The sequence below is a fragment of the Ovis aries genome, chromosome 3, assembly GCF_016772045.2.
Source record: "Ovis aries strain OAR_USU_Benz2616 breed Rambouillet chromosome 3, ARS-UI_Ramb_v3.0, whole genome shotgun sequence".
Classification (NCBI taxonomy): Eukaryota; Metazoa; Chordata; class Mammalia; order Artiodactyla; family Bovidae; genus Ovis; species Ovis aries.
The window spans coordinates 215,497,361-215,522,759 of NC_056056.1; the positions used below are offsets into that span (position 1 = coordinate 215,497,361).

At 44.8% G+C, this 25,399-nt stretch overlaps 1 protein-coding gene and 1 long non-coding RNA gene across 4 annotated transcripts; one reads left to right on the plus strand and one right to left on the minus strand.

Annotated features, from left to right (window-relative positions):
• Positions 1-394: 394 nt before the first annotated feature.
• Positions 395-20,813, plus strand: EIF3L (eukaryotic translation initiation factor 3 subunit L). Of its 3 annotated transcripts, XM_004006982.5 has the most exons (13): positions 395-503; positions 2,631-2,679; positions 3,356-3,566; positions 4,767-4,846; positions 6,970-7,031; positions 8,152-8,221; positions 8,419-8,492; positions 11,069-11,240; positions 12,742-12,896; positions 13,621-13,791; positions 14,865-15,362; positions 19,655-19,735; positions 20,597-20,813. In XM_004006982.5, exons 1-13 carry the CDS (start codon positions 471-473, stop codon positions 20,633-20,635), a joined length of 1,695 nt encoding a protein of 564 aa, XP_004007031.1. In that variant the 5' UTR covers positions 395-470; the 3' UTR covers positions 20,636-20,813. The 3 variants fall into 3 exon arrangements, with proteins under 3 accessions (XP_004007031.1, XP_060270251.1, XP_027823895.1); XM_060414268.1 differs by having other exon boundaries at positions 19,655-20,813; XM_027968094.2 differs by lacking the exons at positions 395-503; positions 2,631-2,679; positions 4,767-4,846 and having other exon boundaries at positions 3,488-3,566.
• LOC121819230 (uncharacterized) lies at positions 18,743-25,198 on the minus strand. The gene is made up of 3 exons (XR_006059477.2): positions 25,068-25,198; positions 19,173-20,842; positions 18,743-18,908 (listed from the first exon to the last, which is right to left on the minus strand). It is a non-coding gene; the product is annotated as an uncharacterized LOC121819230 (long non-coding RNA).
• Between the last annotated feature and the right edge of the window lie 201 nt (positions 25,199-25,399).

A 25,399-nucleotide genomic window follows, 5' to 3' on the forward strand; every position in this document is an offset into this window, starting at 1 on the left:
CCATTTTTTACACTCGGTAAGTTTAGACTTTGGAGAAAAGAACATTTGAAGACCTTTTTTCGCCTCAGGCAAACCTCTAGCACCTAAATCCATATTCAGGCCCCCATAGCCAAATAACCCATCTCGCGAGAGGACGGCCGAGGAAGTCGTCAACCATCCTTTGAGGGGGATTATTTCTGGTTTCTCTTACTTTGCCCATTCTTTATTACCCTAAAATACTTAACGTTATTATTTATAAAATTTTGCTAGTACTGTAGAATCGCCTTCCTTGTAGAGCCTCTATTTGAAGAAGGAAGACTAATGGTGTTTACTTGCGCCCTTCCCAACATGGCTACCTCAGCTTGCCGGCGGCCCCACAAAAGCTTCCGGTTTCCCGGCGGCCTCCAGGGAGGTTAGACTTCCGGCGCCCAGACTGAGGCGAGGCCTGATTTTTCTGCTCTCTCCAGGCTGGGCTCGCGGCCGCCGCAGCCATGTCATACCCCGCTGATGATTACGAGTCTGAGGTAACTTATCCTTGAAGTGTGCCGGTCTCCGCCACAGGGGCAGGGCTTTTAGGATACTGACCCCGAAGGGGAAATGGTGTCTGCGTCTCTGTGGGAGCCCCCGCCGGCCTCGCCGCGTGCGCGTACTCACGCTGCTGCCACTCACAGCGCCGGACTCCAGATCAGCCGGGTCTCGGCCGCCCACCTCGTGTGTCCGGTCCCCTCGTCCTCTCCTTTTCAAGCCCGGGGGCCGAGGCTGGAGATAAAGGGTTCTGTAGCTGAACTCTGTTTTCTTATGATTTGGACTCAGTTCCGTCGAACCGCGCTGATTGCCACAGCTTCTTGTGCTGTGCTCTTCCTTATTGCGGCCGTAACGAGGTATTGTCATTGTCTATTTATTCTCCCTTTTCTCAGAGGCACATGAGTCGCTCCAGAGCAGGGACTGCGTCTTGTTCGTCTTTGTGTCTTTTCAGTTCAGTCGCTCAGTCGTGTCCGACTCTGCGACCCCATGGACTGCAGCACGCTAGGCCTCCTTGTCCATCACTAGTTCCCGGAGCTTGCTCAAACTCATGTCCCTCGAGTCCGTGATGCCATCCAACTGTCTCCTCCGACGTCCCGTTCTCCTGTCTTCAATCTTTCCCAGCATCCGGATCTTTTCCAATGAGTCAGTTTTTCGCATCAGGTGGCCAAAATATTGCAGCTTCAGCGTCAGTCCTTCAGTGAATTTTCAGGACTGATTTCCTTTAGGATGGATTGGTTTGACCTCCTTGAATTCCAAGGGACTCTCAAGAGTCTTCTCCAACACCACAGTTTGAAAGCATCAATTCTTTTGGGCTCAGCTTTCTTTATAGTCCAACACTCATATCCACACATAACTACTGGAAAAACCGTCGCTTTAACTAGACGTACCTTTGTTGGCAAAGTAATGTCTCTGCTTTTTAATATGCTGTCTAGGTTGGTCATAGCTTTTCTTCCAAGAAGAAAGTGTCTTTTAATTTCATGGCTGCAGTCACCATCTGCAGTGATTTTGGAGCTCAAAAAAATAAAAGTCTCTCAATATTTCCTTTCCCCATCTGTTCGCCATGAAGTGATGGGACTAGAGGCCATGATCTTTGTTTTCTGAATGTTGAATTTGAAGCCAGTTTTTTCCATTCTCCTCTTTCATCAAGAGGCTCTTTAGTTCTTCACTTTCTGTCATAAGGGTGGTGTCATCTGCATATCTGAGGTTATTGATATTTCTTCTGGCAATCTTGATTCCAGCTTGTGCTTCATCCAGCCTGGCATTTCACATCATGTACTCTACATATAAGTTAAATAAGCAGGGTGACAGTATACAGCCTTGATGTGCTCCTTTTCCTATTTGGAACCAGTCTGTTGTTCCATGTCCAGTTCTAACTGTTGCTTCATGACTGCATACAGATTTCTCAGGAGACAGGTAAGGTGGTCTGGTATTCCCATCTCTTTCAGAATTTTCCACAGCTTGTTGTGATCCATGCAGTCAAAGGCTTTGGCGTAGTCAATAAAGCAGTAGATGTTTTTCTGGAATTCTCTTGCTTTTTTGATGATCCAGTGGATGTTGGCAATCTGATCTCTGGTTTCTCTGCCTTTTCTAAATCTAGCTTGAACATCTTCATGGTTCACATACTGTTGAAGCCTGGCTTGGAGAATTTTGAGCATTACTTTGCTAGCGTGTGAGATGAGTACAATTGTGTAGTAGTTTGAGCATTCTTCGGCATTGCCTTTCTTTGGGATTGGAATGAAGATTGACCTTTTCCAGTCCTGTGGCCACTGCTGAGTTTTCCAAATGTGCTGGCATATTGAGTGCAGCACTTTCACAGTATCATCTTTTAGGATTTGAAATAGCTCAACTGGAATTCCATCACCTCCACTAGCTTTGTTCCTAGTGATGCTTCCTAAGGCCCACTTGACTTTGTATTCCAAGATGTCTTGCTCTAGGTGGGTGATCACACCATCGTGGTTATCTGGGTCACGAAGATCTTTTTTGTATAGTTCTTCCCTGTATTCTTGCCACCTCTTCTTAGTATTTTCTGCTTCTGTCTTACTCGCCTTTGTGTCTTTAGGAACCTAGAACGAGCATGTTGGATTCACAGACTGGTGACTGTTTATCTGTGTCTCTTTTGTTAATAGGCTGCTTACGATCCCTATGCTTATCCCAGCGACTATGATATGCACACAGGTGAGTCTATGGGTTCGGCTAGCTGGGTGCTTCTGAGGATTGGCACCTTTTTGAATGTCTCACAGCTGCCTTGATGGGCACCTGTTTAAAACTAGGTGTTGATGATCCAGGTTTGGAGTCAGTTATTAGCTCTCAGGCAAAGGGTGGTACAGAGCCTATTAAACTAGGCTTTTTTCATGGTCCACCTCAAAATCTTACAAAGGAAAGATGGTTGTCCTGGCTGAGGTTTTCCTTGTTTAAACTATTACCTGAAAAAAAAATCTTGTTGTGAAAAATTAAAGTTTAGTTGCTTATACTATCATATTGATAGAGAGTGGCAGTTGTTTAGTTATTTAAAAAATAGTGCCTACTACTTACTTCCTCTTAACCGCAGTTCCACCCCCTTCCCGATAACCATCCCAAGTTCTGAGGGTAGACCTGGGTACAAGACAGGTAAGGTTCTTGCTGTCATAGACTTTAGATTCTGGTGGGGGAATCAGTAAGCAAATAAATTCCTTTAATAATAAAATGAGTAGTGGAAAATGTTGTGAAGAAAGAGACCAGTGGGGATTGGGAGTGACATGGAGAGTGTTTAAAAAGGCATTACACCTAGTTTTATAGACATGAGTTTAGTTTCCTTGCCCTCCTGTTACGTCATACATACGGGTTTGAAGTGTTTATCATATCCGATCTCTAGGAGATCCGAAGCAGGATCTGGCTTATGAGCGTCAGTATGAACAGCAGACCTATCAAGTGATCCCTGAAGTGATCAAAAACTTCATCCAGTACTTCCACAAAACTGTCTCGGACCTAATTGACCAGAAGGTGTATGAGCTACAGGCCAGTCGTGTCTCCAGCGACGTCATTGACCAGAAGGTGTATGAGATTCAGGACATCTATGAGAACAGGTATGGGCCATTGGCTGAAATGATCTCCTACTGGGTGAGACTGGCTGAGTAATGCAGTCTGTAGAAGAGGGTGATATTTAATCATTATTCTGTAAAGATAGTGCCCTAGGGTTTTCTGTGATTCTTTGGGGGCTGCAGACATTATTTTATTGGGCTCTATATCCAGAACTTGTACAAGGCCTAAAATAATACCATCAGTATTCATTATAATAGTAATTACGTATATGATCAGTATAAATTAGACAGTGTCGTGAGTGCTTTTCTTGTATTTACTCATGTACTCTTCACAGCAACCTTGTGAAGTAGGTACCATTGTTTTCCTCATTTTATCGTTGAGTAAACAAAGCACAGAAGGATTAAGTCACATAGTGGATGTTCTGAGTTTTGAACCTGCACGGTCTGTCACCAGAGCCTAGTTTCTCAATTGTGCTGTACGACTTCTCAGTGCATGATGGGATGAGCAGAGCTCTAGAGTGGTTGCTTCTCAGTTCTCCTGTCTTAGTCCTCCTCCCCGCTTTGTTCATGCCGTGTGACTTGTGGGATCTCAGTTCCCTGACCAGGGATCAAACCCAGGCCATGGCAGTGAAAGTGCTAAGTCATAACGACTGGACCACCAGGGAATTCCTGATTGCATCCTAGTTTTGAGGGCACTGCCCTTGTGTAAAGGGCTTTAGAAGTGAGACAGGTCAGTCAGGGCTGGATACTCAGAAAAGACTTCAGGAGGACATAGGGTCGTGAAGCATCTTGGGCATCAGTGTTTGGGTTGGATGCTCTAGGGCTGTTGTGGCATCAAACTACAACAAATACCGTTCCTACCATGTTTGAAGAAGAGCACTCTCGGAAGTGGAAAGAGGGGAAGCTGAGGGAGGTGTGTGGGGGTGTCTGAAAGGGAGTTCTCAAGTCAGGGAACAGTAAGCAGGGAAATACAACTCCAGAGTTCATGATACAAGGGCAGGAGATGATCTTGAAGAGCTTGGTGGTTGCCTAATTGATGTAAAAGAAACGTTTCACTGTATTACGAAAGGTTGGGGTGCAGAGTTGGGTTGAGGAAAGTTATAGAGTTGGAGGCTCTGGCCCTGGCTCTGGTTCTGTGACTTCTTCCCTTTGCTGAGCTTGGGTACTTATCTATAAAATGTGACAGATCTCTAAAACAGATCCTTCCTGTTTTGGACTTATGGAGTATTTCTGTTTGGTTTTCAGCTGGACCAAGTTGACTGAAAGGTTCTTCAAGAATACACCTTGGCCTGAGGCTGAAACCATTGCTCCACAGGTTGGCAATGGTAGGTGTCCTGGGTGCTGGATGGGATCCTATGACTGGAAGTCATTAGAAAGTTCAGAATGGTCTGTATCTGTTTTGTTCTTCATTTTATTTCCCCAGGGTTTGGTGCATAGTAGATGTAACTTGTTGAATGAAAGCTGAATAAATGAAAAGAGGACAGATTTTTCATATGTGGTGAATGCTGAAAGTGAGATTTTTGTCTTGACTGATTTTTTTTCCCTGTGTAATTTTTGGGGTCATTACAGTTGCTCCAGAGTGGGCTTTCTGACCTCCTCACATTTCACTTTCTGATGGAGTCTTTTACATATGGTGTAAATTAGGAAGATCATGGCATCTGGTCCCATCACTTCATGGGAAATAGATGGGGAAACAGTGGAAACAATGTCAGACTTTATTTTTGGGGGCTCCAAAATCACTGCAGATGGTGATTGCAGCCACGAAATTAAAAGAGGCTTACTCCTTGAAAGAAAAGTTATGACCAACCTAGATAGCATATTCAAAAGCAGAGACATTACTTTGTCAACAAAGGTCCGTCTAGTCAAGGCTATGGTTTTTCCTGTGGTCATGTATGGATGTGAGAGTTGGACTGTGAAGAAGGTTGAGCGCTGAAGAATTGATGCATTTGAACTGTGGTGTTGGAGAAGACTCTTGAGAGTCCCTTGGACTGCAAGGAGATCCAACCAGTCCATTCTGAAGGAGATCAGCCCTGGGTGTTCTTTGGAAGGAATGATGCTAAAGCTGAAACTCCAGTACTTTGGCCACCTCATGCAAAGAGTTGACTTATTGGGAAAGACTCTGATGCTGAGAGGGATTGAGGGCAGGAGGAGAAGGGGACGACAGAGGATGAGATGGCTGGATGGCATCACCGACTCGATGGACGTGAGTTTGAGTGAACTCCGGGAGTTGGTGAGGGACAGGGAGGCCTGGCGGGCTGTGATTCATGGGGTCGCAGAGTTGGACACGACTGAGCGACTGAACTGAACTGAACTGAACTGAAAGTAGGAAGAGTCAGCCTCATTCTTTTGCATGTGGATACCCAGTTTTTCCAGTACCAGTTTTTGGAAAGACTTTTTTTCCATTAAATTGTCTTGACACCCTTTTTGGAAATTAGTAATCATGTAAATGTAGAGGTTTATTTCTGGACTATCAACTTGACTCCATGGATCTTTTATGACTGTACCAACCACACTGTGGCTGTGGCTTTGGACAGTTTTGAAATTGGGAAGTATAAGTCCTCCAACTTTGTTGTTTTTCAAAATTGCTTTGGGTCTTCTGTGTCCCTTGAACTTCCATATTAATTTTAGGATTAGCTTTTCAGTTTTGGGATCACCTTGTATTCTGATAGAGATTGTGTCGTATCTGAGTATCAGTTTGAGAGAACCTCAGTTTGAGATTTTAACAGTCCTCTCCAGTGGAGTCACATGGATTGTACTTCATTCCTTGAGCAAGGAGCTGTGATACCATGTGTGACCATAGTTGTCTACCATAGCAGCTCATTACAAACACAACATGTACTGAAATTCCAGACTCCCAGAAGGAAAGCAGGTATTCAGTATAAAACATGTGGTTTGCACAAACAGTTTAAGGACACCAATCTTATCAGGTTGGTGGGAACCCTTCTGAAACCTGGGTTCCCAGATGCTGGTCAAGGAGCAGCTTTACTAGCAGGCCTAAGGATAATAGTCTCAGACCTGTATGTGAACTCTGCACAGCATCAGTATCTGAAGAGCTTCCCCACATCTTTCTTTTTCAGGTTGCATCATATCGACAGGATAAATTCCTTAAAATCGGATGTCTCAGTCAAAGATCCCCTTGCATGTGCAATTTCAGTAGTTAAATGTCATGTTATCTTCCTTGGAGCTATTATTATGTCCTGGTTAAGCAGCTGGATGGCAGTAATAACTAAACGGTGAAGGGATATGGGCCTGAATGAGGTTAAGATGAATTTGAAAGAGTAAAATGGGAAATGAATTTTCTTGTTGCATGTATTCTTGGAGTATGAGTATTGGACGTTTGATGTTGTTTAATCTCTGAAGTCATATTTACCCTGTTACTTCCCACCAAGGGTAAAACTGACTAGTTGTTCAGTGGATTCCTAAAGCACCCCTCTGCCATCTCTTTCAGATGCTGTCTTCCTGATTTTGTACAAAGAATTATACTACAGGCACATATATGCCAAAGTCAGTGTGAGTATCTAAATGTTGCTGGCAGTTTTTAAACTCTATGCCATCTTTGTCCCTGGAACACAATTGCTAGTTTAATTTCTCCACCTTTAATAGTTCTCCTTGACTGGGCTCGGGCAGGTGGTGGTTTCACTGAAAGAGCGTTTACTGTATTAGGCACTTTACCTTCATAATCTCATTTTTCAGAGAGATTAAATACCTTGTCAGACCCCATGGTTAGTAAGCTGTGGGACTGAGACTCCAAGGCAGTGTTCTTTCCAGTCCATCAAAAATACACCATTCGTCATGTTGTTCCCCTGCTCAGACATGACCCGTGGTTCTCATTTACCAACAGTGTGAAGTCTAGCTCAGGGGTCAGCAGCCTTCTATGTACAGAAGCAGTTAGTAAGTATTCTGGACCTCATTCAGAATCTGTTCACCTCTGTAGTAGCCATGGACAGTGAGTGTGCATAGCTGTGTTCCAGTTGAGCTTTTTATTTACCGAAACAGGTGATGGTGGATTTACTGAACCCCTGGCATAATTCTTGTTTGGCCCTAAAAGACCTCTGCATTTCTGGCCCATTGAAGCCCAGTGTAGCATTGTCTGCCTTACTCCCTAGCCCTCAAGCACCATCCACAGTTTTATCTCTTTGCCTCTGTTAGTCCTGTTTTTCCTTCCCCTTGCTCCTCTGCTTGTCAGATGTGCATGCCTGGTGTCTAAAGGTCAGTTAAGGGTTTTGGCATAAAATTTGACCCTTAGGGTCAGATACTCAGGATCACTTTGAACTGCTGTAGCACTTACTGTCTTCCCTATCACTGGAGTGCTCTTTACATGCTAAGAAGGGGGGAGCAGACACAGTTCTCATGTATGTTTGACCCTTGAACAACACAAGTTGGAACTATATGGGTCCACTTACATGCAGGTATTTTCAGTAAATATACTACAGAGTTGACTTTGCAGATAATGGAAAAACCAAGTGTATGGAGGGCCGACTCTGTTATACATAGATGTTTGACCAGACGGTTGGCACCCCTGACCCGCGTGTTTTCAAAGGTCAGCTGTATTTGTCTTCAGCTGTCGGTGGCAGGCCGTGAGTGGAGTCCATCAGGTTAAATGTCCTTCTGTCTTCTGCTCTCTTTACAGGGAGGACCCTCCTTGGAGCAGAGGTTTGAATCGTATTACAACTACTGCAATCTCTTCAACTACATTCTTAGTGAGTCTGAGGTTATGATGAAACCTAATATTTGTCTTCATCTCTTTTTAACAGGATTTTAACATGCAGGTGGGAAGAGAGGAGGTCTTGAGATTCATGGTCCTTTTAAGAGAGGAATTAAAAATTGTGTTCTGCAGCCTTGCTGAATGGGCATAGTCGTTGACTTGAGTCTGACTTTTCTGTGGTCTTCTGCACAGATGCTGATGGTCCTGCTCCCCTTGAACTTCCCAACCAGTGGCTCTGGGACATCATCGATGAGTTCATCTACCAGGTAGCTGGTCAGCCTTGGCTTAATTTGAAATATTCAATAACTCGTCCAAACAAAGAACAGCTGTTAACAGTTGTTTGTGTTATTAAAAAGATATAGGGGCACTCTCCGTCCCCCTTCTGATATCTGTGTCAGAAGCTTTTTCTGTCCTTTTTCACTTTAATAAAACTCTGCTACACACACACACAGAAAAAGATACATAATATAAAACCATCCCAGCATAGTGAGAAATAACCCTGTCACACTGAACTCTTTGTTGTGGTTTTCTGAAGAATTCAGTGAGGTCTGAGAGCTCCATTCTAAACTTGGAAGTCAGGAGAGTTGAGCTCCAGACTCCTAACACTTTCTTGCCTGACCTTGAGAGGTGGTCTGTCTGATAGGAAGAATACAGGTTTCCTAGGCTTTGGAGTCAGCTAGAAGTGGGGTCTTGTGGGGTGTGGCCAGCTGGTGGCTCTGTAGTAGCAACATGTTTTTTCAGCTTTCTGAGCCTCACTTGGATCACCTACGGATCAGGAAGTTTTTATATCTTGATTGTGGTGTTGGTGATGTGAGTATATTCTGGATTAGAGTAAAACAGGACATTTTTACCAAAGGGGAAATATTACCTAAGAGAACTATTACTAAAAAAAGGAAGTTGAACTTGGGGAAAAATTTTTTTCTAGTGTTTTACTGAGATAACATAGCTCTTACTGGGTATTTCAGGAAAAATCGGTTTGTTAATAAAGCTCTTATTTGAACTCCATGGATCAAAGCGACTCTAAATACCAAGTGCTGATGCGTTGTGATCGGAGAGCTGAGGAAACCTTCCTAGGGCCTGGTGAGAAGGAGGCTTCTTGCTCAAGACAGGCTTCAGTGCCTGTGGCCAGTGAGGGCCACAGAGCACACCGGCCCTATTTGCCTTCTCTGGCTCCTTGTCTTGTCTTGTTGTTGTTGTTGTTGTTTGTAATTTATTTATTTGGCTTTACCTGCTGTTAGTTGCAGTTCATGGGATCTTCACTGTGGTATGCAAACTCTTAGTTGAGGCATGTGGGATCTAGTTCTCTGACCAAGGATCAAATCCAGGTCCCCTGCTTTGGGAGCATGGAATCTTAGCCACTGGACCACAAGGGAAGTCCGTCCCTTGGCTTGTTACTTGGCATAATTTTAGAAGGTTGGCCATCCTGTTGGCTCAAAGCAGGTCAGAGTCTGTGCTAAGGTTCTTCATCCGACTAAAGATAATCCTAATTCCCTAGGCTTAAGTGGTGCTCTGTTAACAGGTTTAAGTGCTCTCACTTCTAACAAAGACTCCCACTATGGGCTAGGTATGATTCCTCCAGCCAGTCTTTGTGAGAAGTGAGAGTGCTGTTAAGCCGCTTAAGAAATGCCAGCTATATACCTCATGGGGTGAGTGGCTCCTCCCCACCACTTGTTCCTTTTAAAAAGAAGTGTTTTCTTTTTTTCCTCTTTATTCCCCACCACTTTCATTTATTTGTGTTGATATAGTAATATATGAATTTGTTATTACTGACTTTTTTTAACTGCAGATTAAGTGACAGTGTCTTCCTGCCTTGCCTTTGCAGAGATATCAATTAGGATCTGCAAAGACAATCAGCGTATAAAGGCCTGCCGTATTTTTTTGTGCCATCCATGTGATGTACCACTCTTCTGATCTATGTGCTACACATAAGTCTGTTTCTGGAGATGACTGGAAGTAGAGTTGTTGGCTGAAGGATATTTGCTTCTTAAATTGTTTTAAATCAGGTTTATAGAGTCATAAATTGCACGCAATAAAATATACCAATTTTAAGAATATAGTTGAGATCTGACGAATATATACACAACCACAATCAAGAAATAAAACATTTTTGTCACTTTGAATTTTATTTTATTTTATTTTATTTATTTATTTTTTTTTTCGAATTTTAATAAGTAGTAATTACTACTCTCAAAAGGCTGTGTCAAATTATACTACTACTATCAGCATTAGAAAGCAAGATTTCTGTATTGGATGTTATTGGTCTAATTTTTATCAATTTGATAGGAAAGAAATGGTAATCATTTTAATTTACATTTCTCTGAAAAGATTGAGCATTTTCTCTACTAACTGACCAAGCCTGTTCAAAGTAATTATCAGTATTCTTTGCCTGTTTTTCTGTTGGATAATCTTCCTCTTTTTGGCTTAATGAGAATTCCTTCTACATTCTGGATACTATTCTTTGTTTATTGTTAATTTAGAAACGTTTTCTCCTGCCTTCTTAGAGGAAGATGATGTTTTGAAGTTGAAGAGTGATCTTAGGTCATCTAGAACTTAGCTTCTAGCGGCCAGCACTGTGATGTCCAGAGACATTGAGTAACTAGACTGTGTTTGACTCCAAATTGAATGTTTTCTTTTTCCCACTACTTGTCATTTTACAGATATTTATTTCACTGTGGAATAAGTAATATCGTAACGAACAAAATTCACAGCTTAATCACAGACGGCTTTCACAGAGCCAGCAGTGAGCGCGCAGATTGCTGTCGCGGAAGAAGTGGTGGCAGGAGCGCTGTGCTGTCCCTCTGGGTTTGATGCCCCTGCTACATCTCTCCCTCTTCCTCAACAGTTTCAGTCGTTCAGTCAGTACCGCTGTAAGACCGCCAAGAAGTCAGAGGAAGAGATCGACTTCCTTCGCTCCAATCCCAAAATCTGGAATGTCCACAGCGTCCTCAATGTCCTTCACTCCCTAGTGGACAAGTCCAACATCAACCGGCAGCTGGAGGTGTACACGAGCGGAGGTGAGCGCTGCCCGCTGTCGGTTCCCCAGGCATTGTGGCGTGGGTAGGAGGAGCCGCCGTCTCTCGGGTGATGGGCTGCTCCTCTGGTGTCTGGGGGCGAATAGGAGCTGAGTGCTGATTTGGAGGCTGCTGGGCTTGGCCATCTGTTGGCTGACAGAATGAACCAGTACTTCCTAAGAGCTGCGTTTGTAAACACTTCTGCTGCTGCCTCTCCAGGGCCTTTGTTTAGATAAGCACTTCTCAGACATTTTGGTGTGAGGACCACTTGACACTCTAAAAGATTAAGAATCCCAAAGTTTATCTCTATAAGCATTTTGTTCCAGTGAGAAGAGTGGTGGTTTTGCAAACCTCTTTAAATGTGGCTTTGGGGAAGAGTGCTGGAGGAGTCTTCTGCCTCTTCCCTCAGTGTGTGGCAAGACACTGCTCTGGTTGATGTATCTGAGGGGACTCTGGTCTCACACAGATATTTAATTGGGACAGGGAAGAGAAACTTTGTTTATCAGCCTTTTCGCATAGCCCAGCTCTTCTTTGATTCTACACCAGAACTTGCCCATGGTAGTTTCTATAGGGTAGTTGCAGTGTGGAATCAAACCTTATCAGTAAACTTTTACTTTGTCATGTTAAGGTTTACTGGTCTCTCCTGCAGCCTGAGTGAATTTTTTTATCCATGCATGATTTTGTAAAATGAGCTAGCAAGATTTTCTGAAAGTTGACACATTTTATTATACAGTTTTTTGAAACCATATCTGTTACTTTGACCATCAACCTCATCAGATAAGTCCTTATTTTGGGAAGCTGTTTTTCATAGTAGCAGATAGAAGTTTTATGAAATTCTAATCTTTACTTAAAAGTTGATAAATCGGTTCATTGATACTTAACAGACATTGGTATCTTAACAAGTTCACTGAACTCATTTTTGAGAAAATGTCTGCTAAATACCCATGTCTGAATAGTCATAGTTTGTATATCAGTTATTCTTTTAAGTAACAATGGGGTTTTGTGAAAAAAGAGCGGCTGGTTCTTCATTGCAGGTGAGCGGTGGTAAAGAATACAGTGACGATAGTAGAGTTCGGTGCCACTGTCTGATTGATGCTAAGTTGCCGGTGGTTTTACCCACATTGTTTCTGCACCATCAGTGCAAATGTCAACTCAGTGAGAAAGGCACTTGGTATCTTAGTGTTATTAGGAAGATAGCTTTGATCTCGTGGACATCCTGAAAGGAGGGGCCTTAGTGAGGAGCCCTTATTGATGAGAGGGGTCCTTCTGTGTTCTCAGGTGTGTGAGGGGACTGCCACCCCGCCACCAGGTGACATAACTGGTGAATGTAAGATTAGCACAGCTGGCGTGCTTCTTCTGTTCATTCAAAGGCAGAGTTATTTCCTTTTGCAGAAAGCTTTGGAGACTGACAGTAGGTTAAGAGTTCACTGAGTGACATTGAAGGTTCAGGCCTGCCCTCGTTCCCAGCCTCCCCTGAAGTGTACACTGTCTGTCTGTCCCTCAGGCGACCCAGAGAGTGTGGCCGGGGAGTACGGACGGCATTCCCTCTACAAGATGCTCGGCTACTTCAGCCTGGTGGGCCTCCTGCGACTGCACTCGCTGTTGGGGGATTACTACCAGGCCATCAAGGTGCTAGAGAACATCGAACTGAACAAGAAGGTAACTCCCTGTTTCCTCAGGCCCACATTTGCAGGGCCTTAAGAGAACATCTGATCTATTAGGACAGATTTCAAGGAGAAAAAATGAGGACTCCTCCCCAGGGAACATTGAGACAAGAATTGGAAAACTACTGCAGGGAAAACCTGAATCTGGACAGGGTGGTTTTCTCTTTGATGCTTAATAACGCCTCGGATATTCACCACTCCTATTGATAATATTTTCAAATCAGAATGATTAGGCAGATTTTTACCTTTCAGCTTTCACCAAAGAATTAACAAAATACTTAAGAAGTTCGGAGGTGGGAGAGAGAAGGTATGTTAGCAGTGGTTGTTTGCCTCACGATAGAAACATGATACATTTTTTGTTTGATGTATGTATCTTATCAGTCTGTTCCTTTATAGGGCTTATTTGGAAAAGCAAGAAAGAATGTACAAGTGAAGTGTAGAGGATTTCAGAGTTGAAAGAAATTTTAGGGTCACTTGGTCCAGTCTTTTCTCTTACAGCCAAGGAAATGGAGTCTTCAGGTCACATAATCAGTTAGTGGTACGATCTACTTGGAGCCTCCAACTCCAGAGCCAGGGCTTCCTCTGAGTAGTTCAGGGACTCTGCAGGGATCTCTTGATGCTTTTGCTTTGGTTAACACTAGGCCCTGCTGATTTTTACATCCTAGCTGGGATGAGTTGGTCTTAAGACTCATGGATGCCGCTTCTGCCCCCTTCCACAGAGCATGTATTCCCGCGTGCCCGAGTGCCAGGTTACCACATACTATTATGTCGGTTTTGCATATTTGATGATGCGTCGCTACCAGGATGCCATCCGGGTCTTTGCCAACATCCTCCTCTACATCCAGAGGACCAAGAGCATGTTCCAGAGGACAACATACAAATATGAGATGGTAAGGAGGCCTCTGACCAGCTGACACACCAGTGCCAACAGTTTTTGGGTAAACCAAAATTTTGCTATTTTGCCTGCTTTTTCAATAGGATGATTTCTTAATGGCTAGCCTATGCTGAGTTTCTTTTGTTACACATTACTTTGGATCCTTAACACCTTGATGATCAGGACATTAGTATCTTTTCTTTTACTTTTATCCCCCAGCAGTATCTAGGATGTTCACTGGGCTGTGGGTACTTAAAATCAGTTAGATATGGGTACTGCACTCGAGCCATTTGCTTGGAGGATGATGGATCCAAAATAGGCCTAGGGTTGAAATGATGATGTGAGTGATTGAAACACAGGTGTGTGTGCTCAGCCACTCAGTCATGGCCGACTCTTTGCGACCCCATGGACTGTAGCCTGCCAGGCTCCTCTGTCTGTGGGATTTTCCAGGCAAGAGTACTGGAGTAGGGTGCCATTTCCTTCTCCAGAGGATCTTCCCGATCCAGGGATCAAACCCGCGTCGGCAGGCAGATTCTTGACGCTGAGCCACCTGGGAAGCCAGAACTGGGGGGAGGTTTCTAAGGAAAGCAGCGGTGTTGAGACTTGGAAGTGTGACCATGTAGCAGCGCAGTAAACCAGCTGGACTGAAAGGCAGAAGAAGAACCAGACTAGGGTGTTAGATTTTGTGATAACCTTTACTAGTCAGCTAAAGTATTTAATCTGTATTCTACAGGAGTTAAGTACCATCAAAGATTTCCAGATATTATAAGAAACAATTAAAATATTTTTCAAAAAAAGATATTTCTAGATGACTTGATCGTAATTGGTGTAGGATTGACCTGCCTTGGTACATAGGGTGGACTGTGAGACAGAGACGGAGGTACCAGTAAAGAATCCAGGAGACAGGGAGGACCTGGAACCAGACCAGAAGTTCACTGGAGCTAGAGGGAGGATTGGGAGAGACATTGGGAAACTCAGCTGCTGGGTGTAAGACAAAGGGAGAAGTCAGGAGGTCTGAACAGAGAGCGTTTGGGAGGGTACAGGGTCCTTTTCATGGGACCCTGCAGCAGTCTGTCCCTCTACCCCCAGATCAACAAGCAGAATGAGCAGATGCACGCGCTGCTGGCCATCGCCCTCACCATGTACCCCATGCGTATCGACGAGAGCATTCACCTCCAGCTGCGTGAGAAATACGGAGACAAGATGCTGCGCATGCAGAAAGGTGACCCGCAGGTCTACGAGGAACTTTTCAGCTACTCCTGCCCCAAATTCCTGTCGCCGGTAGTGCCCAACTATGACAACGTGCACCCCAATTACCACAAGGAGCCCTTCCTGCAGCAGCTGAAGGTGTTTTCTGACGAGGTGCAGCAGCAGGCCCAGCTCTCGACCATCCGCAGCTTCCTCAAGCTCTACACCACCATGCCCGTGGCCAAGCTGGCCGGCTTCCTGGACCTCACCGAGCAGGAGTTCCGAATCCAGCTTCTTGTCTTCAAACACAAAATGAAGAACCTGGTGTGGACCAGTGGTATCTCCGCCCTAGATGGAGAATTTCAGTCAGCCTCTGAGGTTGACTTCTACATTGATAAGGTATGGCTGGCCCCCCGCCCCACCCTGCCAGGCTAGGTTCTCAGGATGCTGCTCACTGTTGTATGCATCTGGGACATACTGAACAAAATCAACAAAGATTTCTGCCCTTGTGCTGGTATTCTAGTGTTTAAAAAGTAGGTGGTAAACATTATCATTAATCAAACCATGTAATAGTTTAGATGTTGCCACTTGGCTGTGGAGTAAGTCAGATTGGTGGTAGTAGAAGCCACAGGTTGCAGTATTAAATAAGATGATGAGGATAGACTTTGTTGGGAAAGTGAACTGGCAGCTGAGCCTTGAAGGAGGTGCAGAAATTAGCAAGCAGATACCTGGAGGAAGAGCATTCCAGGCAGAGGGAGCAATTAGAGCAAAAGCCCTGAGGCCAGAGCGAGCCCAGACAGCGGCAATGCGGTGCCAGAGAAGAGGCTGGGGTGGGACAAGAAAGGGGGATGATGCTTTGTAGACTGTTGGAAGTACCTTACTGGCTAGGAAGCCATTGTCCCGAGTTGTACCACCCTAGCTAGGTGCTAGTGATTTTGAACTTCTTTTAAGGGAATTACGCAGGATGTGCTCTTTTCTGGCTGACTTCTTTGGCTCGACATTATATTTGAGAGAAATCACCATCCAGCGTTGTCCTATGGCACAGTAGTTCAGTCATGCCTGTTCTGTGGTGGTCTGACATCTACTGCAGTTATTGACTGCAGCGTTTCCATTCTTCTGCTGGTGGACATTTGGGTGGTGGTATGATTTTATAGAGTGGCTGTCGATCGTCCATTTAAGTTTTTTTTTAATGATATATGTGCTTGTATATGCAAAGAGTCATTTCTGGAAAGATGCAGAAGCAATATAGTGCATAGCGAAAGGCAGTTTGAGGAATATTGTTAGTGTTTGGTTTTTAATATTTATTAATTTATTTGGCTACTGCAGGTCTTAGTTGCAGACCATAGGACCTTCCTTGCGTCATGTAGGATCTTTTGTTGTGGCTCGTGGGCCTCTTTCTAGCTGTGGTGTGGGGCGCTCTGGAAAACACAGGCTCAGTAGTTGTGGTGTGTGGGCCCAGCTGCTCTGCGGGTTGCGGGATCTTAATTCCCAGACCAGGAATCAAACCTGTGTGCCCGGCCCTGCAAGGCACATTCTTAACCACTGGACACCAGGGTCGTCCCTCCCTGTTAGAGTTTACCTTCAAGCTGAACATTTTAATGTACTTGTAAGTTTGTTTTTTTTTCCCTAAGTTGTTTTAAGTGAGTTTTTCCAGGCTTAAAATATGCTGGACTTCTCCAATTGTTCTTTGCATGAAATATCACCTTTCCCCTGTTTGTTTGCACCATGTACATAATACTCAAAAATGAATGAAACATTCTTTTTTCCCCTCCTCTTTTCTTTTTGGGCTCATGGTATCTCAGTTCTCTAACCAGGGATTGAACCTGAGTCATGACAGTGAAAAAAACCCAGAATCCTAACCACTAGGCCACCAGGGAACTCCCAAGAAAACGTTGTATTCAGACATGTTTAGAACCCTGATAAAGACTTAAAGAATCTGTTAAAAGTTAGTAGATCAGTATCTTTCATCTCTTCTGGAATATTCTTAGCCAGTAAGTCTTAGGTATTGTTTCTGTTCTATTCTCCTTCTGGAATTCTTTAATCTATGTTAGACCTCTATCCTTCATGTCTCTTAAACCTTTCTTCAATCTTTTTGTCTCCTCTCTTCTGGATACTTTTGATTAAAAACATCCTGTACCTCTTTCATCTCTCTTTCCAGTTCTGTTTCTAGCTTTCTCTTTTAAAAAGAAAAAAAAACTAATGGTGCAGTGTTTCCGTATGTGCTTGGTTATTATTGTTCTTTTTTACTACATATGATTCGTTGTCCTTGAAAAAATATTTGTTGATATTCTTTGAAGCCAAGGATGAACATCTGTTCCTGTGAAGGGAATTTGTTTTTGCCTCCACAAGGTGCCTGGGAATATTCTTGGTCTGGGACCACCATAGACTGAACTCAGCAGACTGAGGTTCCTGGGAGCAGCTGGGTGGCAAGGCCAGGCGGTAGACTGTCAAAAGAATATGTCTCAGAGAGGAGTCTCTTTTACGCTTCTTGCCCCACCCTTGGCAGGCTTTGCTTGGTGTCAGGAGTGGGATGGCAGTTCACTTCTGGATCACCTGTAGCTGAGGATGCAGCTCTTTAGGATCTCAGCGTTACAAGGATGGTCTTCCGCCCAGGTTTTCTAGGATTAGCAAATCCCCTCAGTGCAGAGGGGCTTCTGTGTTTTGCTCGCAGAATGGTTTGTTTTCTCTTAAATGATTCTTCATTCTCTTGTCAGCTCTTTGCTGCTATGAGGCAGTTTTTTAAAAAATATCCTACATTTTTGGTCACTTTCAGAAAGTATAATGTATTTAAGTATAGTTGATTTCCAGTGTTGTGATGTTGTGTTAATCTGTGCTGTACAGCAGAGTGATTCAGTTACGCATATGTATATATTGTTTTTCATATTCTTTTCCATTATAGTTTATTGCGGAATGTTGAATATAGTTCCCTGTGCTGCCCAGTAGGACCTTGTTTATCCATCCTGGATATAATAGTTTACTTCTGCTAATTCCAAACTCCGCATCCATCCCTCCCATACCCCCCTCTCCCTTGGCAACCACAAGTCTGTTTTCTACATCTGTGAATGTAACAACTGCTTTTTAAAATTAACTCTTAGACCCATGTTCCAACAGAAATAACCAATCAACACAAAACTTACTTTGAAACTATCAGATTAAAAAAGTAATCATGTTCAGAAAACTAGTATGTCATTTGACCCATTCACCTTTGTGGATATTGTGGTACTCACCCTTATAAAAGGCAGAAAATCAGCTTAGCACAGCTGAGGCGGGGCTTGAGGGGTGAAAAAGGGAAGAAAGTGTGTTGTTCTAAACATATTACTTTTTGCTGGCAGTTTTTAAAGCTAAAATTAATAACTTTACTGGGTAAAATTCCATGATTAATTAGTATATTCACCATGTTGGGCAGCCATCTCTGCTCTAATTCCACAACATTTCTGACATCCCCCGAAAAGGAATCCCTGTCCATTAGCAGCATTCCCAGTTCCCCTGCCCCCACAGCCTCTGGCAGATCAGTAATTTGCTTTCTTTCTACCTCTGGATTGGTCTCTTCTTAATATTGTCTGAAAACTAGAATCATGAAATGTGTGGATTTTTGTGTTTAACTTCTTTTATTGAGCGTCTTTTCAGATTTCATCCAGGTTGTAGCAGGTATCAGTGCTTTATTCCTTTTTATGGCTGAATAGCATCTCACGTTTTGGACAAACCACACTTTGTTTATCCGCTCATTAGTTGGTGGACAGTTGAGCTGTTTTCACATTTTGGTCATTATGGGTAACACTGCTATGAAGTTTTGTGAACCTGTTCTCTTGGGTTTATGTACCTAGTTCTAGAATTGCTTGGACCGTTTGGGTAGTTTGCTTTTGGAAACTTACCTTGCTAAACCAGGTCCTCTCATTTTAGACTTCATGGCTTTTGGGAGGATTAGTGTTCAGTTCTTGGCTATCCCTGCCATGAACAGAAGCACCAAAAGTAGAGATGTGTCAGTAGTGAAAGTTTTAAGTTGTGTGGGTTTTGTTTTTTGGTGGTGGTGGTGGGAAATTTTGGGGTTTTTTTGTTTGTGCTTTTTGCCATGCAGCTTGATGGATCTTAGTTCCCAAGTCATGTTTTTAAAAATCAAAACCGCCTCCCCCCTGCAGTGTTGCATCAGCTACGTAAAATTCTGTTTGAATTTATTCCCAGTGCCTGACACTCTTGGGCCATATCAGTTACCTGCTACATTCCTTTTAGTGAGCAGACGAACTAGTCCCAGCCATCTCTGGATTGTCTTCTTCCAAGAGTTAGCAAGTTCTTTTTTTTTTTTTCATTCTTGACTTGAAAAAAATCAAGAGATTCAAGAAGTTCTTGGGTCCTAAACTAGATTATGTAGGAATTTACAGATAAACAGAGCTCCACAAAATATTTTGAGCTAAAAAATCATTTAAAATCTAAACTAATTTGGAACTTATAAACAGTATATGAGAATAAAATGGTATGTTTTAAATGTTACTATTGCCAACAGATTCATGTTCATTAAAAAGACCAGAAAATAAATGAGTTAATGTGAAGTAAAACTCAGCATCTACAAAGAGCAGCACCTAGCTGTTAATGCTCCCCCATAGATAGGGATTTATCTGGCACTTAGCACCACTGCTATCTGCAGAGTCCGTCAGTGACTCCTCCTCAGTCCTCCTCTGTGGTTGCTTTTCCCACAGGACATGATCCACATCGCAGACACCAAGGTCGCCCGGCGCTATGGGGATTTCTTCATTCGGCAGATTCACAAATTTGAAGAGGTGAGAGGTGTGGAGAGTGGTGTGGGGGCTGGAGACAGGAGTTGGGAATGGAGTGGGGAGCTTTTAAGTGTTTTATTTCTCATTTCTGTTTTCAAGAAAGCCTGAAATTGGCCTTTGAAGTTTCTGAGCTAGACTGGCTGGCTCCCTGGGGTCCGGGGGGTGGGGCTGGGCCTGTAGGAGTTGCTGCATCAGCCTTCTTTGGAGCATCTCTTCCCAAGATCTCTCTCTGCAGGTGGCCGGCTCTCGCTTCCCTCCCTGTTATTTCCTAATATGGGTGGATTCACTGCCTGCTCTTACCCGTCCCTCCCCATCTGGCAGTTGGTTACTCTACAACTTAGACAGGTCTGGCCAGTCTTTACAGGCAGATACCTTGAAGCTCTGTTTTGACAGACTTGGTGCATTCCACGCCCTGCCTTCAGAGAGGCCTTGCGGGTCACTGTTTGCGCCCATAGCTGGAGCCACAGCATCCTGGTGCTTTGAGTCCTCCAGCAGAGGTCACTGCTGTGCTGTGGGCCATGCTACTGGATGACTCTGCAGGACAGTAACACAGTCCTGGCAAGTCTAGCCACCCTGAGGCCCTTTCCTATCTATAAAATGATTAGAGCAGTATAAGGTGTGTGTCCAGTGTGAAAGGCAGATAGAACAAGCTGCATGAACTGTGCGGCACTATGAGAATGTCGGGTGGAGGACCCAGCACTGTGATGGTAGACGCTGTGTTAGTAGTGATGCCGTGATAGTAGACGCTGTGACGTGTCTGCATCAGAGGGGTGGCTTGGGGGTGTGGCCTCGTGATCATGCACACCGTAGGAAAAGGTTTGGGGAAAAAGCCAATATCTGACTTTGCTTTTCCTTCCCTTCCAGCTTAACCGAACCCTGAAAAAGATGGGACAGAGACCCTGAGTATATTCACACTTGACACTACTCAGAGTAGGGGCTTATCTTGATGTCATTGTAGGGCATGTTCTGCCACCATGAAGGCTTTACCCAGCTCAGCCATTGGCCAGTCACCTGAGTTGAAGTTTTTTGAATCAAGGACTGAAGTGTTTTAAGTCGTTCTTAATAAAGGATCTTCTTTGGAGTCAGATTTGTCTTCTTGTTGGGGAGCGTCTGTGAACAAGAATACTATATGTAATTTCCCATGTGTCATGAGATATTATTTCCTGATGCATTAGTTATTGATGTTTAAATTGAATTACTTAATTCCTATATTCATAAAGCATTATACGGTATACAGGACAGTTTCATATTTAGTGTCTTATCTGCATCTCAAAGAAATCCTGTGAGCATTAATGACCTGCCGAAATTTGCATGCATATTTGTGCAAGTGCTGGGTGTTTGGTGGCTCAGAGGTTAAAGCGTCTGCCCGCAATGCAGGAGACCCCAGTTCGATCCCTGGGTCGAGAAGATCCCCTGGAGAAGGAAATGGCAACCCACTCCAGTATTCTTGCCTGGAGAATCCCATGGAGGAAGGAGCCTGGTAGGCTACAGTCCACGGGGTCGTAAAGAGTCGGACACGACTGAGCGATTTCACTTCACTTCTTCACTGAACACCTACTGCCAGGACTGTCCTGGGGAGTCCAGGTACACTTCCTGTACTGTACAGCTCAGGTTTGGTAGTAGGGGCCCCATTTTGTTGAAACAGACCTGGGGAGTTAAGTGACATAATCAAGGTCATGCAGTTATATTGGGTTGAGCAAAAGGTTTGTTTGGCTTTTTCTATAAGATGGCTCCAAATTCTACTGTGTTATGCTGCTAAGGTCTTGTGATTCTTCACACTGAAAACTTATGTTAAACAACAACAACAAACTTATGCAGTAGGCAGCTTCTCCCACCCGCAGTGAGTTTGAAACTACTGCTTGTCTGCCAGAACCATCACAGCCAGTCACTACGAAGCTGTGTCTGCTTTTCACATTCTTTCCCATCCCTCCTGTAAATGACCATATGGGATCTGCCATCTTGGAGACTTCTTTGAGATGGCATCTTCACCTCAAAACCTAGCAGCCTACACTATTATCGGAGCTGATTTCTAATCTTATCTTTTCTAACAGTTAAAGCACAGATCATATAGATCTGTGAAAGCTTCATTGAAGTTGTCTCAGGTAGCTCACCTAACCTATACAACAAAGATCAAGTGTTCCTGGATCTGTAGAAATCTTGTATTCAGAGGTGAGCCCTCAGAATGGTCTGCACACCATTTATGCATTATCTCACTCCAAAGATGTGGAATCCTGAACTTACTGATGAGGCTCCTTTGTCCATGGGGATTCTCCAGGCAAGAATACTGGCGGGTTGCCATGCCCTCCAGGGAATCTTCCCAACCCTGGGATCAAACTCAGGTCTCCTGCACTGCGGGCAGATTCATTGCCATCTGAGCCACCAGGGAAACTCAAGGAAAGAGGCTTAATTAAGTAGCTTGCCCAAGTCAAAGATGGTAGGTAGTGAAGACTGGTCTTTCATTTCCCAAACTTGTGTTTTTATCTTAGAAAGTCCTACCCTAAGACTGGTAGCAAGAAGAGCTTCGCTGGTGGCTCAGGGGTAGTCCGCCTGCCAGTGCACGAGATGTGGGTTTGATCCCTGGTCCAGGAAGATCCCACATGCCACAGAGCAACTAAGGTGGTGCCCCACAACTACTGAGCCTGCGCTCTAGAGCCCGGGAACCGCAACTGCTGAAGGCTGAGCAACCTAGAGCTCGTGCTCCGCAATGAGAGAGGCCGCTGCAGTGAGAAGCCCTTGCATTGCAACTGGAGAACAGCCCCTACTCACTGCAGCTAGAGAAAAGCCTGTGCAGCAACGAAGACCCAGCACCACCAATGATAATTAATTACAGAGCATCACATCCTTTAAAAAGACTGGTGGCAAGAGGTTAAATAGTAGCTATACCGTCAAGATCTGCAGGGTCTATATATCCCCTCCAAAGCAATTTCCCGGAACTTGGGAGGGGGTGGCTGGTGAGGCTCCTGCCTGCCACCCAGTGACAAGGTGGTTGTGAATTCTGAAGCTAGGCTTTGTGCTCACTTGGTACATGGCTGGTTTCTTTTAAGTTTTCTGGTTATAAGGAGGCTAGAGAACATGGAAGAGCCACTGTTTGGAAGGCATCACACCTGGATTCGAGTCTGAATTGTGTCACTAATTTACTGTGCAACCTCTGGGCTGGTAGACGTAGCTGAAAATTGAGATCTGCCTGCCCTCTGTTGAGAGATGAAGTGAGGAGGATTGGCCGTGTTGCTCACTGCTGTGCACCCGCTTGAGGATCCCTAGAGTCTGCAGCTGGGCAGATCTGGGCCTGGTCCATGGCCTCCGTGTTGGGACAGCGGTGGCTGGAACTGGTCATCTGGCTTCCTTATCTGGGATGTCGCCTGTCACCCTGGGGTGGATACCTGTATGGCTCTTGGGGCGGAAGCTCCTGCTCTCAGGTCAGTTCATCACTGCGCACTGTTCTTTGCTTGTAAATGAGGATGTTGTCTGGTATCGCTCAGTCGTGTCTGACTCTTTGCAACCCCATGGCCTGGGGTTGTAGCCCACCAGGCTCCTCTGTCCATGGATTCTCCGGGCAAGAATCCTGGAGTGTGTTGCCATTCCCTTCTCCAGGGGATTTTCCTGACCCAGGGATTGAACCTGAGTCTCCTGCGTTGCCGGCAGATACTTTACCATCCGAGTCACCAGTGAAGTAAATGAGGATAGAGTCTGCTTTAATGGGGAGTCAGGACTAAAGGTGGACAAGGAAATGGCACCCCACCCCAGTGTTCTTGTCTGGAGAATCCCAGGGACAGCGGAGCCTGGTGGGCTGCCAACTATGGGGTCACGCAGAGTCAGACACGACTGAAGCGACTTAGCAGCAGCAGCAGCAGCAGGACTAAATGAGATGCTGTTATTTTTCCCACCCCCAACACTTTTAATTCATAAACTCTTCTGTGTCCTTGCTTCCTATTGATATGAATGCTGGTAGTTCATTCGGTAGTTACTGAATGCTGGTCCCCGAAAAGATAACGCACATGTCCTAACCCCTGGAACCTATCACTGATGTTTGGAAAAAGGTCTTCACAGATGTGAGTTAAGTATCTTAATTTGACTTATCCTGGATAATCCAAGTGGCCCGTAAGTCCAATGACATGTGTCCTTAGACTCAGAGACACACAGGGAGGAAGAGGGCCACAGAATGGTAGAAATTAGAGAAAGGCAGCCACAAGCTAAGGGGCACCTGGAGCCCCCGGAAGCTGCAAGAGCCAAGGGAGTGCTCTCCGCCAGAGCTGGTACCTTGATTTTGGATTTTCAGCCTCCAAAGCTGTGAGAATAAGTTTCTGTTCTAACCACCAACTTTGTGGTAATTTGTTACAGCAGCTCTAGGAGTCTAACAATGCCTGCTGTGTATCAGGCCCGTTGTAGGATTTCATGCACAGAAGATTGGATCCTTTTTTCACCTGGTGAGCCAACCAGGTGTTGCTAGGCATGAAAGAAAGGAAGCGGGTAAAAAAGCAAAACCCATAAAAAACAAATAATTACTTTTAATTAAAAAGAAAAAAATAAAGTCCCTGGCCTCATCTTAAATTCTAATGGGTGGAGGCAGGTTATAAACCACGCAGAGCATGTTGGGTGGTGATGTATCTTATAGAGAAAAATCAAGGATAGGAGTTACTGTTTTGAACTGGATGGTCATCACCCTAATTGGCATCATTTGGGCAGAGAGGCAAGGAGGCAATGTTGCAGATACTTGGAGAATGTGTTAGGGAGAGAAAACTTGCAAGTGCAAGGGCCCTGAGGCCAGAGCATGTTTTATATGTTGAGAGAACATAGTGAGAAGGCCAGCTGGAGCAGAGCCAGCAAGCGGGAGGGAGGAAGAGGTTCTGGGTCATATATAGGCCTTGTGGAGACTATTAGGGCTGTGACTGTGTCCGAGCTGGGAGGCCTTTCTCCACCAGGGAAGTTACATGACTTGTCCAAGTCCCAGGAACTAAAGAGGACCGAGGACAGAACGCAGGTCAGCCCAGTTTGAAAGCCTGTGCTGTCTCTGAGACGCAAGGAAAGCCAAAGGCAGGCTCTTTGTTAATATGTAATAAGTCCAAACATTCAGAGAGCTCTTGGTAGTTTTCCAAACACTTCATCTGTTAGCTTGCTGGATTCTAACAAGTGGCAGAGTTGGGATCCAGTGCCAGCCAGGCCTCCTTACCACCCCCTCCCCAGGGCCTGTCCATTCTCTGGTCCCTGGCCTTCTTAAGGAGGGCTCGTGCAGTGTCATCTCTCCTGTGCCCACCACCCGTCCTGACACTGGGCAATGGTGCCTCACAGGATACAGACGCACCTAGGCGCCCCTGGCGTTAACTTGTTTTGAATTCACCACCAGAGATGCATAGTTCATGTCGGAGTCTCCTGTCTCCACCACTGAAATTATGCTGGCTCAAGGTGTGCCGTGTCTGACCCAGCCCCTCAGCACTCTTCTTACCAGGAGGCAGGCCATTTCAGGAGCCCAAGGTCACACAGAACCACTGTGTAAGCGCCTGGCTTGGGCCGCTTCCCAGTGTCTTGGCACACGTCCAGCCACAGTGCTGGGCAGCCGGCAGGCCTAGTGAGGGGGCAGGCACAGCTGAACTCCGCCTGGTACCGCTTGAGGAATGCAGGGCACCGAGCAGCTGCAGTCAGCTCGCAAGACTTTTATTCCAGCTTGTCTGG